This window comes from Spermophilus citellus, assembly GCF_964194105.1.
Source record: "Spermophilus citellus genome assembly, chromosome: 3".
Classification (NCBI taxonomy): Eukaryota; Metazoa; Chordata; class Mammalia; order Rodentia; family Sciuridae; genus Spermophilus; species Spermophilus citellus.
Genome location: NC_138184.1, coordinates 43,884,793 through 43,900,095, shown reverse-complemented (window position 1 = coordinate 43,900,095; position 15,303 = coordinate 43,884,793). Strand labels below are relative to the sequence as shown.

At 32.1% G+C, this 15,303-nt stretch overlaps 1 protein-coding gene across 8 annotated transcripts in view; it reads right to left on the bottom strand.

Annotated features, from left to right (window-relative positions):
• Positions 1-15,303, bottom strand: part of TBC1D5 (TBC1 domain family member 5) — a 515,818-nt gene that overhangs the window by 242,439 nt on the left and 258,076 nt on the right. For all 8 annotated transcript variants that reach the window (XM_081287560.1, XM_081287556.1, XM_081287557.1 and 5 more), the window contains one exon: positions 386-494. In XM_081287560.1, the coding sequence (XP_081143686.1) occupies positions 386-494 (109 nt within the window). The remainder of the gene's footprint in view (positions 1-385; positions 495-15,303) is intronic.

The following is a 15,303-nucleotide window of genomic DNA, read 5'->3' as shown; positions in this document are numbered from 1 at the left end:
TTATGAAGGAAGAAGGGAGGGTAACCAAATGAGGGTGCTTGATACAACAAAAACAGGAAGATTATCCACCTCCCCCACTTCTGCCCAGCTTCAAGAATTTCTACAAAAGCCTCTAAGCAGTACAAAGGTGTTGCTCTGAAATTTGTACCATACAGACAAATGAAAAGATAGTTGTTCTGAATGATTCCCTTAAAATTATTCAGGACTAACATGGTTCAAGCTTACTAGTAAATGTCCTATGAAAAATAAACACGGATGGCCAAAAAAGTGAAGTGAAGTCCCTTGGAAAAATTCAGTGATCCTCTGCATGGGTAATCTTCCAGGGCATCAGGTACTGTGTTGATATATTGCAACCACAAACTGTAAATAAATATTTTCTTCTTACCTTCCAGCAAATACTGCGGAACCTGCTGCTTCTCAGCTGCCCATTAATCCCTTTCTGCCTTATTGTTGCCAAGTAATTGTTGTTTACAAATAGTTCTTCCCATTCTTTCCTATAAGAAAGAAAGCAAAGCATGGGAATCCTTTTGTTACAATTCTTCTGCTTCAAGAGGAGTGCTACAGAAAAATAATTTTAAATAAGTCTAAGAAATGCAACTTTTAAAATGTATATATTTAGTTTCTGTTTCTGAACGCATGGCTGTCTTTTTGGACACAGTTCTTCTGTAGATTTAATGAATATGTAGATAGCTATAATTATGCCAGTTACTGAAATTCATAATGTCTATGGAGGCTATTCCATTCCATCTAAAATGTTGGTAGTGCAATTCAGTGACTAAACAAGAAAAAAAAGAATATTAATAACAATACATGACTGCTTGAGCCATTGACAGATGTATCTACTCTGAAAATAGACTTTAAAAAAAAAGGTATTGTTGATTACACTGGCTTCTCACATGAAATATCTATTTGAATAAACTGCTTTCTCCTTAATGTTAAGCTGGGCATTTAAGTATAATAGAAGACTACTTTCTTTAACTGTTGGTGGTATTTACTATTGAAATCTCTGCAACTTCTTTCTACATGATCGGTTTTAAAATTTTAACAGGTGCAGGCAAATTTGAAGAAAACATCAAAAAATTAAAAAGCCTCACTGTAAAAACTGTTAAAGGCAAGCTTGAGTACCTTGCAGTACCTATGGCTGAGTAGATAAACAACTGAAATATGCCTCCCAGGCATGCAGACACCAGGGGCCTAACACCTGTGCCTCATTAATATACAAGTAAATCTGCTCTACTGGGAAACAATTGGAAATTAATTGTCCCAAACCATTTACTGAGTTTGAATAAAGGAATTAGACCTATATTTCCAGCATCTTGCACCAAACTAAACATTAAGAATCATTTGTCAACAGTTGAGGCTACTGAGATCAGTTTCATGAAATTACTCTTGAATTCCATGATGCCACAATAAAATTAACTTATAATTTAAAATTTATTATCAAAGCTGAAACCCTGGGGGCAATCTCTTAAGAGAGATTTCCTAAAAAGAAAGTCACTAAAACTCTGGCACTCTGTCAGTGTTGTTTATGTGCACAGTTGTCACTGACTAGATCCTCCTCCTTTTGAGAAAGGATGGCCTTGCATACTATGCTGACCACCGTGAACTCAACTACCTGTACAACCAGAGTTCAAAAATATGACCACAAGCCAGACACACCTTCTCCACAAAGTTCCACAAGAATGATCAAAAACAATACCACATTCCCTACTGCCATCAGAATGTCCAGCCTGTAGAACGGATCCCATTACACCATTTCTTCTTCCAATAGAGGCTTGCAGCTAACTATGCCAAATGGTGCACAAGCTCCAATACAATGCTAGAAGAAAGGCATCTCTATCTCCATTCCAAAAAAATGTCTTTTCTTACTCTATTAATATGAAAAAAATATGTATTAATTTGCATTTGTGTTATTAGTGAAACTGAAACATTTTCAAACTTTTGGGTCATCTGGTTTCTTATTTATTAAAACTTTGCCCATGATAAGCAGAATAGGATCGTAGTTTACAGCATGGGCACGAGAATCACAATCCTGGGATGGAAAAGCCAGCCATGTAGTCAGAAAGAGTAAACTATTTACACTCTACTTATTGTCAGCTCACATAAAAAATTTACTTAACCTCATTGTGTCTTAGTTTCTTTATCGATGAAATAATAATAGCATCCCCCTCAAAGAATTATTATGAAGATTAAAAGAACACATGAAACACCCTCAGAAGTGTACATAGTACACATCATTTTAAAAAAATGTTAGAATAATTATAATATTGATTTTATTTTAGATACTTTATTGTTGATCCAAGAGAGAAGCTTTTCATACATGTAAGACATTATCAGGCATATATATTTTAACCCAGTTGGCTTGATTTTCAATACAATAAGGCTTTTTAATTTATATAAAATTTAGATCTAAAATTGGTTTCTCTTGTTGATTGGTCCAGTTTTCTGAATTCTTGATCATACACAGATCAAAAAACTATTTACTGAATTTTGTGTTTTTTTTTTTAAAAAACTTTAACCCATTTATATTATCTATGATATTTTAAATATTTTCTATAATTTCATATATATATATATATACACACACACACACATACACACATACACCCCCACATCTCCTATTATTAAAGTTTGTTTTTTTAATCCAGTTTTTATTTTTATTCAAAATGAGATAAGCAACAAGTAACTAAGAACATTAGAGGAGTACATTTCAGAAATCTTATGCTTGTGTAAGTAGTTTGTGCTTTCTTAAAACAAAAACCATCACAAATTTCAAATGTGTTCTGAACCTAAAAGGAACTAGGCACTTCCATGGCCTGAAAACACCAATAATTCCAAGTAAGAGAAAGAAATATAAAGCAATGACTCTTCCAGCTTCTTTTAAAATCAGCTTCTATTCACAGGTACCAAGAAATTGTAAAAGTACAGGCACAGCTGGTCCATAGATTTATCTCCATCTTGTCAAATGAAACAGGCTTTTAAGGTCATGTTACATATTACTTATGTAATGAAATATAATTATTTGTTAGCTTAAATAAGACCCTGTAACTTGATTACAGTGTTGGTATAGAGAAAAGGACACTGAGATATATCAATTTACATTATCTCTAAAATTCACAATCATTTAAATTTATTCATGGGTACTTAGAGTTCTCTAATTAAGTCATAACATAAAAAACTGAAGAAGAGCCCTAACAATCAGGCCCACAAAGTCCAAAAGATAATGTATTAACTGTCTTTATCTTCAATGGAATAGTGTTTCATCCAAAACTGATACAAAGTAAGTAAAATATTAAGCTCCTACTATGTGTTTAGCATTTATAGACATTTAAAACCTTAAACTAGGTGCATGGACAGATAGACATGCAAAAAATTGTACGAAGATTCACACAAAGTACATTACTAGTAAATGAAAGAAGAAATATCTTTAGACTTAAAAATTAAAACTCAAGATATAAAAATAATTGTAGCACCACAGGTGATGAAACTCTACTCCCAAGAATTAAGTTATGAGAGGTTAGAAAGACTCAAAGTGTTGAAAGGTGATTCAAGGGGAGCTGGATCAAAATGAAACTTTTTTTTACAATCAGAAATATGAATGATGGGTTTGCTCCTAAACCTGGAGGAAAACAATGGGAAAAGAACAGGGAATAGTGAAGATTTGGTAGCAGAATTTTTCAGTTTAATTAGCAAAAATAAAGGAAACGTAGTTGCTACACTTTGTCTTATACTATATATTATATATATAAAAAGTATATATTACAATTATACGTGTGTATATATATATATATTTCTGATGATGATGTCATTAAAATGCTAAAAAGTCAACTTATGATATATTTTGGGTAAACCACTTGTAACCACTACAATAACCCTCTTAAGAGTTTTGTTTTTACTTCTTTATGAATGAAGAAACTAAGGCTCATAAAAATTAAATTACTCTCAAGACAAAAAAGAAATGAGATTTTTTAAAGCACCCGAAAACGACCTCTTGGCAGTAAGTTGGGGTAGAAATGTTTTCTTCCCCCCCCATTTTAAGTTTTTGAATATTAAGTCTGAGGGCAAGAGATAAGTTTTCAACTGCTGGACTGAGAAGATAAGTCAATAACTGCTACAGTGAGCAGTTAAAAACATACACTTAGTGTACAAAAAGCCTGAGTGATTAGACCTTTAAGGCCTTTAAGGACTCCTTTTTAAAAGCAACACTAGTGCCATCTGGTGGCAATTACTCTTGCATGCAGGCACTGTGTCCCTGACAACAATCAGCATTTAATCAAGGAGGGGCAGGGATGGGTAAATTTTATTTCTCATGTCAGGGTCAATGGATTAGTAGTTCAGAAGCACTGTGTTGAGAAGTTCTCTGAGCCTATGCTTGTGCTCCTCAGGAAGAAAAATGTTATGACTGAAAAACAGCCATGAGTGTAGCAATCATTCTCAAAAATGAAATCAACTTTTGCAGTGGCAATTGATGCTTTCCCTCTAATATAATTTATTTAGCCATTTAAGCCTCTTGCAATATGGACTTTTTAAAAAAAAAAAGTAAATCAATTTTAATATGCACTGAATACAGCTGATGATTATAGAGATATTTCCAATTATATATTTTAATGTAGTATTTTCCCAAAATTTGCACATAAAATTAATAAGAAACTAGTTAGTACCTTCTAAGTTTATTTGTTTAAATAGTTTTTAACCTAAATGATGCATAAATTATAAAACTATGTACTAATTTAGGTCTAGAAAACTTAATTATTGTCCCACATGTTGATACACTATAGAAAATTACATTCTATACTTTGATAATTTCTATCCTATTTCTAGACATCATTTAGATAGAGAATAACAACTCTATGTGGGTAACTTAAGAAACCAAACAACTACAATAATGGTAAAGAGTTGAGACACTAAACATAATTTAGGAATGAAGGTCTCCAGTACTCCGTGATGATCACTAAGAGGAAGCCCAAGTCACAGAGTGTAGAAGAAAAAAAGGAGGAGAGGAAACATGCTTCTCTCCATACTTCTGAGAGGTATGGAGAGAGGGCATTTGGCAGAAGGATCCCTCAGAGATATAGAATACAAAATCTGCCAGCCAACCCTGACCTCCTTACTGAGATCTGAATAGAGAAATGACAGAATAACAAGCAGCAGCGGCCAGGGCAAGATGCAGATTACTATTTACAAGCAGGATTAGATCACAATTAAATGTGTAGAATATGTGAAGCTGAGGAAACAAAAGGTAAAACAGCTAAACTTGATACAAAAAGGTTTATACAATTGTAATTGTAACCCTAAAATACATGCCAATATTTCAAGAATTGCCGCAAGAATTTTGATTGCATTTGCTTTATCAAATGCAAAGGAATAGGAGACAGACTTTTAGAATATTTCCAATATATATAGAAATATATTAGTGAAACATTTCCATCTGTGAAAGGACTGTACCTTAATTCCAGTATTCCATCTGATATCATTTTAAAGCTATGATTTTGAAAATACTATTCAAATGGAACAAGGAACATCTAGCTTAAAATCAATGAAAATATGAGCAGTGTAAATTAGGTATGTCAGCATCAGACTGTAAAGTGTGGCACTAGATACGGGTAAGCTACAACATTAGGACTGCAGGTGCCAAGATCAACCAGATAAACACTGATGTTATCTATAATTACCTCATTTTTAGCTTAAATCACAGGTAATGAGGGAACTCAGAGTCTCTAAAAGGCAATTAGAAACTGTACTGGCTTTTTTGCTTCCTGTATCAGGAATTTTTAAAAACTTACTTTTATTTAAAGCTTTTTTTCCTCTTCATAAAGAAACATCGGGCATATCACTTATACATATATAAGTACATATAAAAACAGAATGCACAATTACCCACAAGCTTAATTTGGATTTCTTCATACATCTAAGTAAAATATGTTCTCACATGGTAAGGCTCCACTGAAACAAAGGCAAAGAACAGTTCACTGCATGGAAGTTTGCTAAAATGAATTTAAGATGATGTTTTCATTTGGGTTTGAATTAGATTTTGAATTGGGAAATCTTGAGCTTCCATCTTAATATCTACACTGCACAAAGAACTTAGTTAGAAACAGCTCAAGATGGTTAGATATAATACTCTCTTAAGAAATATATTATTTTCTTCAAAATACTGTGTTTAAGAGCCTCTAAATTGAAGATCATATAAAACAGGTAAACTCAATCATGCTTTCAGAAAAGGAATCAAGGAAAGCTGTATCATAAGCTTTTTAATTTCATAAAAACTTTTTAAATTTATAAAATATTAAACTCATAATAAAGGTCATTATATTATTAATCAAGAATCAGCATTTAGAAATGAGGTGAGAAAAGGATCCTATATCAAAATCTCTCTATGAAATGGTCTGTAGGGAATAATCTTATACTCCCTGGTTTAGTGGTGTTTCTCCTTTAATTAATAAGTAGGGAAAAATGCCCTTCTTTTGAGACTTCTCCCACCATACCTTCTTTATCTTCTTCCCACTCCCAACCCACATTTACCATGGTATTTGTGACAATTGGAACTGGATTGATACCTAACTTTTAAAACATTATAAGGAATTTGCTACACTATCTGGAATATAAACAATACAATAAAGAAAATTTGTTCTTGATTCTGAAGAGTTATTTTCCAGGAATTTTAAAAATAGGCATTTATTTAGTAAAATCTGATATACTAATTAAAACCCAAACCTCTCTCTTCAAGCACGTTTTCCAAGAGTGAGTTGATTTATAGGGCATTATATAAATAGAAATATGTGTATGGTTGAATAAGTATTTTCTCTTGAAAAGATTAAAATGGATTGTATTTTTGCTGAATCTTTTATTCATTTAACAATCTCTAGAGCAGCAACATCTAGTAGAACTTTATGAGGTGCCAGAAATGTTTTATATCTGATTGATATAGTAAAGCAGGAATCATATATAGCTAGCTACTAAGTTACTGAAATATGGCTAGCACAAAGAACTACATATTTTAATTAATTTGTCTAAATTTAAATAGCCTTATGTAGCCAATGGTTCCTGTTTGAAATAGCAAAGCTCAAAATATTGTAAGGATATCACTCATATGTGCATTCAATTGTTAAGGCAATATCTATAAAGATTCAAGGGATGAAATGACACATGCTCATGTATGGTATAATTGGGGAATGAAAACAAACATTAAAAATTAATACATGTGGTTAAATAAGTCAAGGTAAGTCTATAAAAGATGTTGTAACACAGTATATAATTACTCTAAATAAATAGTGCTAATAAAAGAACTATTGGATATAAATGAAATACTTGATCTTTCTTGTCTCATTGCCTTTCCTGTGGGTGTTTCTGACACCATCACAACCCTCTGCCTTCTGCCTCTTCCACCTCCCTCTTCTCGTATATAAACATGTGAAAGTTAGGAAAACAGATCTTTATATGTGACAGTGTAACCTTTAGTAGTTACTAAAAATGGTCAATGCAGGAAACAACTAGAACCAAGATTCATATCATAAGTCAAATATAACCATTCTCAGTAACACACTGGCTAAAAGAACCAAGAAAGGATAACTTAAAATGAGGCTACATGGGTCAGGTGATAAAATTAAATTAAGTTTAAAGCCAATGATAAACTTTAAATTTATTTGGATTAATGTACTAGTGGGAACAATTTCATATAGATCTCTGAAAAGGTAAGGAAACATCCCTACCCAAATGCTATTAGAAAATCTCTTTCAATTGTAGGTTGATAATTGAAATGCTTGAGAACAGATTTCAGATTTTGGAGGGTTTGTTTTTGTTGCTGCTGCTGTTTTTGATTTTGGACTATTTGTGTAGACTTTACCAGTTGAGTACTTCAACCTGGAAAAAAAAAAATTCAAAATGCTGCAAAATCGGAAACTTTTTGGTGTGATCACTGCTCCAACAAGTTTCAGATTTTGGAGTATTTCAGACTTTGGGTTTTGGGAATAAAGAACTCAACTTTTTTTTTTTTTTTAAGAACAAAAAAAGTGATTTATTTTCAAAACCATGCTTAAAAACAATAATACCTCAATTACCTGGTGTGATGAAATGTATGTCACATGTGATATTGAAAGTACCAAAATATTCCTAAGACTTAAAAGTAACTGTTTTCTACCTGTGGTATACATTTGAAAAATGCAAAGCCATTTCCACTTACATTAAATAACAAACTACATTGTTTTTATAGTTCCCCATTCTATTTTTAGTGACATTTCTCTCATGCCTATTTTGGCCAAGCTATCATATTTAAGGTTATATATCCCTCTTACCATTTGCAGTTTTGCTTTCCATGGTTTCAATAATCCCAGTCCACTATCAGTCTGAAAATGTTAAATTGAAAACTCTGAAAAAAAATTCATGTTTTAAATTGTATAACATTATGAGTAAGGTAATGTTGTCTCACGTAATCCTACTCCATTCTTCCCCAGATATGGGTCATCCCTCTGTCCAGCAAATATGCTGAATATGCTGCACACTCGTAAGTCATGTAGTAGTTACTTCCGTTATCAAACCAAATGTCTTGGTATCAAGATGCTTATGTGCAAGAAACACTTAATTTACCTAATATTAGCCACAAAGCAAAAGAGTAATAATTTTGGCAATCTGGATATGCCCAGAAGCTATAAAATGCTTCCTTTAATTAAAGGGGTAAAAGGGAAAAAAATCATATGCTGAGATTGGTCTACAATGAATCTTTAATCTGTGAATTTGTGAAAGAAAAATTAAAAAATTAAATGCAGGATAGTTTGCTGTGGTATCTCAAACTGAAGAAATTCTGGCCACAACGTGTAATAAGTACTTAGTAAAGATGGAAAAGACATTAAATATAGGGTTCAGTACTATCTGCAGTTTTAGGAATGAATGTGGGGGGGAGTCTTAGAAAGTACAAAAATAAAGAGATCAAGGGGTTCTACTGTACATTAGTTTTGAAAATATTTGTAGATGTAGATAGACACAATATCTTTATTTTATTTATTTATTTTCATGTAGAGCTGAGTATTAAACCCAGTGCTCACACATACAAGGCAAGCGCTCCACCACTGAACCACAACTCCAGCCATGTACATTAGCTTTTAAATTGTCATTTCCTCAGACTATCATTAAAAATAAGACAATAAACTCAACTTTGCACTTAAGCCTACTTCAATTTCATAATCTTTTATCTTTTCAAAAAAAAGTGTGCTGAGAAATAAGACTAATTAGAATAAAAGAAATGGTAGGATTCTCCTCATACTAAATACTCATAAATGAACTGACCTTTTTGTCATTCTAATATTGCCTTTTCATTTCTAAGTTTCTGATTTTATTCTAGTTGGTTGACACTATTAGAACATGGACCTTTAAGAAACTGATATGTTAACGCATAACCAAAGAACTGGATCTTGTTGTGGTAGAGAGAGTTGCGGGAGATACTAAAATCACTTGATCTATCATGAAAGATTTGTTGCTAGGCACAAGAGGTACAGAAGTTTTCATCAAGGAATCGAGGGTATAGAAAGCTAATTTGGATCCCTGCTTTATTTGACATGTAAGCTATAATACCAATGGAGTAGAATTTTTATTACTGATTTAAAAAAAAAAAGCATTAGCTCCATTTTTTCATTGACTAAATTATGTTGTTTATAAAATGTCCTGTGTTGAGCATAAACATTCTCCATAGCTGAAATTTATTATTATTTGAAATTTTTACCTATAAGAACCCAAATCTAGTAAAAAGGTCTTTTGGTATTTTATATTTGGTATTTTTATCCACAGACACAATAATTCAAATATCCCTAAATGAATGCCACAGAAATTTAATTATATAACCACAGATATCTTTAAATGAACCAAAGAGATGGTCCCATGTTACAGGAAATGCTACTATGAAACTGAAAATTAGCACCAAAAGAAAATTCCCATTTTTAGAACAGAACTTTTTAAAGATATTATGGTTAAAAGTAGTGGGACGCCAGACTCCTTTTCTAGGGTACATCAGGAGGCATTGGAGAAAGTATGAGAAAAGGGCTAAAATGCCAGACTACTTTGTATTTATCTATTCTATTCCCTTCCAGCCTTTTTCAAATCTCACATGGAAAAAAAAAATGGTCCATGCTCAGCCTATACAGAATATAAAGGAGAGTATTAGACTACATGTGGTCAGTAAAGTAGGGGAAGTGACAAGCAAACTTAATATAGAAGTTACCTTAAAGACTGTAAACTTATTACTGTGAACTAAACAAAATAAAAAAGAAAGTCTAAGTCTAGATTAATATAGTAGAACTATGGTGTTCAAAAGACTTTACCTAAAAGTTTATCTTTTTAAAAAATTGGAATGAGAGAAGAATGTTCTACTATTCCATATTGTTTCTGATGGGTTGAAAGACTTGTCAGTGGAATTAGTTTCTAATCTGAGCACAGTAGAATGGAACACAATCCTTAACACTCTTTTTAAGAATATGTCAACCAGACTAAACCTACTTTACATCTCTGAATACTACCTCTATAACCATGGAATTAAAATTATAACTATGTTTTCATGATACTAGGTCATCTTTAAAATTTCAGATTTTCTCTCATTCTCGCAGGCTATTTTTTATTCCATAGCTGTTTTATTAATTTCCTTCAAACTTCTGGGCATATCATGCTCATCTCAGTTGCATCACTATCAACTATGTTAGACTCAGCACTAAATTTAACCAAATCTACTCATTCTAATACTGCAAAAGAAACTAAAAGAATGCATTGCTAAAAAGGAGAAAGTGAAGACTGGTTTTGTTCATATTGTTCACCTCCCTGAAAATTCCTGTTCCTTTAGAAGGTCTAGCAACAAATCTTTCTTGTAACTATCATCCACCACCCTACTACCACCCCTTAATTTTAGTTAACCACATTTGGTCTTTCCCAGGTTCTTCAAAACTGTGTTCATAGATACTATTCAGTATCTATGTTAGTTGTTTCCATGTTTTGTCTCCCTTGCTAGATGAAGAGGACAGGATCTAAGTTTTATTCCTCTTTAGGGATCAAAGGTATCCCTTATGGGCCTGTCTGTATGAGGTGCATCCCCATTAAAGACTTCCATAATGGTTGAAGATATTTAGCTCTCCTGAATTACAATACCAAAAAAATTATTTAAAGAAATGTTGAAAAAGTGCAATGAAAGCTAGTGATAAAAAAGAGAGGCACAGATACTGAATGGTTCCACTATCATAAAAAAATAACATTACTTCAAGAAGATATCTTTATCATTACAATGTGATTTTTCCCCCACTTTCTTCAAAGGTGGCGTCATTAGGGAGATAAAAACAAAAGGTAATATTTTCACCTTGGTTTCTGAAAAATCAAAAGTGCTCTCTCAAATTATTCACTTAACTGTAAAGGTGTGGAGCCTTGAACAAATATGGAAATACGAAATAAGAAAATGTGATAATGAGATTGTGGGGTTAAATATTAGAACAGATTATATAAAAATTCTTCCTATGTAATATATAAGTAACTATAGATAAATCTGATTCTTAAGGTACTCATTTATTGTCACTGTAGAAATGTAAAAAGTTTTAAAAACTTTTCTGGGATAAAGGCCAACTTTGTCAAATGAAAGAGTAGATAAAAATATAAAGGAAATTGGAGAAAGAAAGATGAAGAGACACTGTTATCCACTATGTCTCAAATTACTAGGCCAGATTTCCATAGGTATGCTCCCTACAATCCTATGTTATAGCTGCTGTTAACAATTTTATAGATGAGGTAATTAGGAACCAGAAGGATTAAATGCCTTGCCTAAGCTAATACAGCCAACAAGTGGTAGAGTGTAAGATATATACTTTGAAATGTCTTATTTACATCTGTGCTCTTTTTCTAAATCAATTCCCCAAATCACAAACTTATTCTTAAGAATTTATAGTTTGTCATATAATTATATAGATTCACAACAAAATATAAACAATACAACAAATTCAGAAAAGAATCAGCAAAGAATCTTAATTCTAGGCCCTCTTTACTCCTCTTCTACTTACTACTAAGCTATGAAATGATGAAAAAGCAATTAAAATGACAAGGTCTTAAGAATTTAAGATGATTGGGTGGTAGGGGACAGGGATGGATAATGCAGATTGGTCTCTTTACTATAACTTTCAGCAAATAAATAGATTCTAGTGAGCCAATATTTTTGTATGTGAGGGAGAACGTGTGTGTTGTGTGCATGCACATGTGAGCATGTTGCTGGGGATTAAACCCAGGGACTCAGGTGTGCTAGGAAGTCTGGATTCTTAAAAACAACAAGATCAGCAAAAATATATCATTCTAGGAGTATTAATAGGAATTTTCTGAATTTAAAATTTTTAATTCAAAGTACGCCTTTGCTCTGTTATTTCTCCTTTAATATTTATAACAATTTCTCCATTTTTATTTTAATGATACATTACTTCTTACATACAAATGTAAAAGGTATTAACTAAAAATAAATGCTCTGAAGGTACTGATTACATGTAAACAAGGGACAGAAATATCTCTGTAATAAACCTTTTCACCTATTTTTAAAATGATTTAAAGAAAACTATTTTATGATTTAGTGATTAAAGAATGTTCAAATGAATGTATATATCCTTGTTCAGGAAAAGATTTAAATTTAGATGCAAAAGCTAAACCTACTTGTAAGTTTTAAAACACTTTTCCCAACGTAAAACACCCTTTGATTGAGCTATAGAATACACCATATTCTTCAACAAATGTCCTTTTGGAATACAAAATATAGCACCTCTTTAGAAGAAAGATTGAAGAAGTATGTATATTTTTCTAAAAAACAAAACAAGTAGGCAAGCCTTCAAAAAATGTTAATTGCCAAAGTCACACCACTGTCCCAGTTGTGGGATTTGTTAACTAAAAAAACACACATTAGTATTTCTGCAATCATTTTTACATACAACTTACTTTTAATTCAACACCATGATTCCTTACTAAATTCTTATAATCTTTAGCTTAGTGGCTATGACTTGTAAGTGAACCATCATCAGTTTTGGTTATTCTGTGTGTATCTTGAAGTCAAAGTCTTCCAATTGTCAAAATACAGAAGATAGTACATTTTCCTTACAGGATAGTTTGAGAAAATACACACATACATGGTACCATGTGAAATTAAATTGAGAAAAATAGAGTAAACCAGATGATTTCCTACTGTATATACAAGAATCTAGAAAATCAAGAGTTAAGTATAATGTACTAATTTATTTTAAAATAAGCCACAATGATTTTCATTCTATCATAGGCCGTTTATACAATGCCAAGATGATGTGTGAAAATTAAGCAATATTTTGAGTTCCCAAGCAAATGCCAAATAACTGGTCTGAGTTTTCTATAAATTGACTAGTAAGCCAAATTTACCACGAATTTTTTGACTAAAAACACAATCTAATTCTTATCAATAAATAAAGCAAATGAAGATATTTTCTATATTGGGAATCATGACATTATATCTGGGAAAAAAACACTACATAGATTTCCTATGAACTTTTGTAAAAAGTTATAATTTGATCAAAAAGATGTTAAGAAACAGTAATAAAAGTTTAAAAATGTTCACCTTCAATTTATTTCATAGGTCACTGTTATAACATCTAATAAGATAATTAAAAACATGCAAGCAGCTGGTACTACAGCTAAACAGATTAATGTAATAGTCTACAGTCATATGTGCTGGCAAGGGGCTTTGCCTCTTTTGGCGAGAGGAAGGTCAGCTGCCCTTGGGAGGAGGAGGGGTGGAAGAGAAAGAATATTCCTTCTACCATATAGCCCTGTGGCTGGATGGATTCATTAAGTTAAATGGCCACTGCAAACCAGTAATCAGAAAACTGCTTCTCTTCTTTCACACCCAGCAAGCCACACTCTCCACTTTAATGGTTAAGAAATAAAGAAAGCCTATAGTCTGACCATAAACATTAACATTGGTCTTTTAAAAAGCACAAGATATCATTCATAAAACCAATGTCTTCTCAATTCTTACAAATTTTCCACTTTATCATCATCTGCAAATTAGTTGGAGACATAAATCAGATTTTTAACCAAAATGTTTAAAACAAGATCAGCTCTAACACTCAAACACCATAAGATAATCATACTGGTTTAGGAGTTAAATACAGCTGTACCCAACCTACCTGACTCAATAAGGTAAAACCATGAGAAAATACAAATCTAAAGTAAAGCCTCCTAGCCTATTTAAAAAACAAACAAATAAAAAAACACAATCTCTATGAACTTTAGGCACATAAAGCTATAGTTAGGACCCACTGATTTTAAATTTCAAAACTTATTTGTTAATAAAGTTCTAGATATCCATCTTTGAATTCATTAGTAAAATATCTTCCCTTCACCTTTACTAGGTATACAAATACACTGCAGGAAGGTAATGAAGAATACTGTGCCTGGCACAGAGCCTCAGGTTAAGCTGATTCACAAGCTTTAAGCTCCTTTTCTGCTAAAAGACAAGTTATTTTCCTGTAAGAATTCTTTTCTCTCCTCCTTTTGCTGTTTCTATATTAGAGCACTATAAAACTTGCTACAAAACCAAAAGGTTAATGATGATGACAGTGATGATGATGACACTGACTGGAACATAAAAGCAACTAATATTTATTCAGCATTTACCATGTGACATTATCCTATTAAATTCCTTATATCAACTGAATTTTATTATCCTCACTTCAAAGGATTTCAACCAAAACATTCTGTACAGATATTTTTAAAAACAAATACCCTGAGACTATGACCCCTCAAAACTTGACAATGTAATACTACAAAAACACAAATGATAAGAAAAACAGACTTAAGTGACCAATAAGACAAAGTTAATAAAACATCAGTGCATGTTATAAAAGGGTGTAAATAGTGAGGCAATGTAATGTACACATGAGCCCCAAATATTACTACTATGGCTTTGCATTTCGATTTTCAAATACCTTTGTTTTAAGCATTTTACCTCAGTCTTTAAAACAGTTATGCAAACTAAAGCAGGTAAGAAATTATATTGCCTCTTTTATGGATGAGAGACTAAAGCTACTAGTATTTATCCTAGATACAAGTATACATATCCTGAGTGAGCTGGTGCTAGTATAAAAGTCCAAGTTGTTTATAAAGGAAGGTTATGATTCTGAGGCAGGTTAAATAATACAAAGGTAGACTGTTACACCAAAGCATGTTTCAGGGCTGTAAAATATGTTTTTCTGGTAACCTATTTCTAGATAGTTTGAAGAACTACAATGATATCAGAAAAATAATTTTCATTTACAAAGTAAATTTGACAATTCTGACACT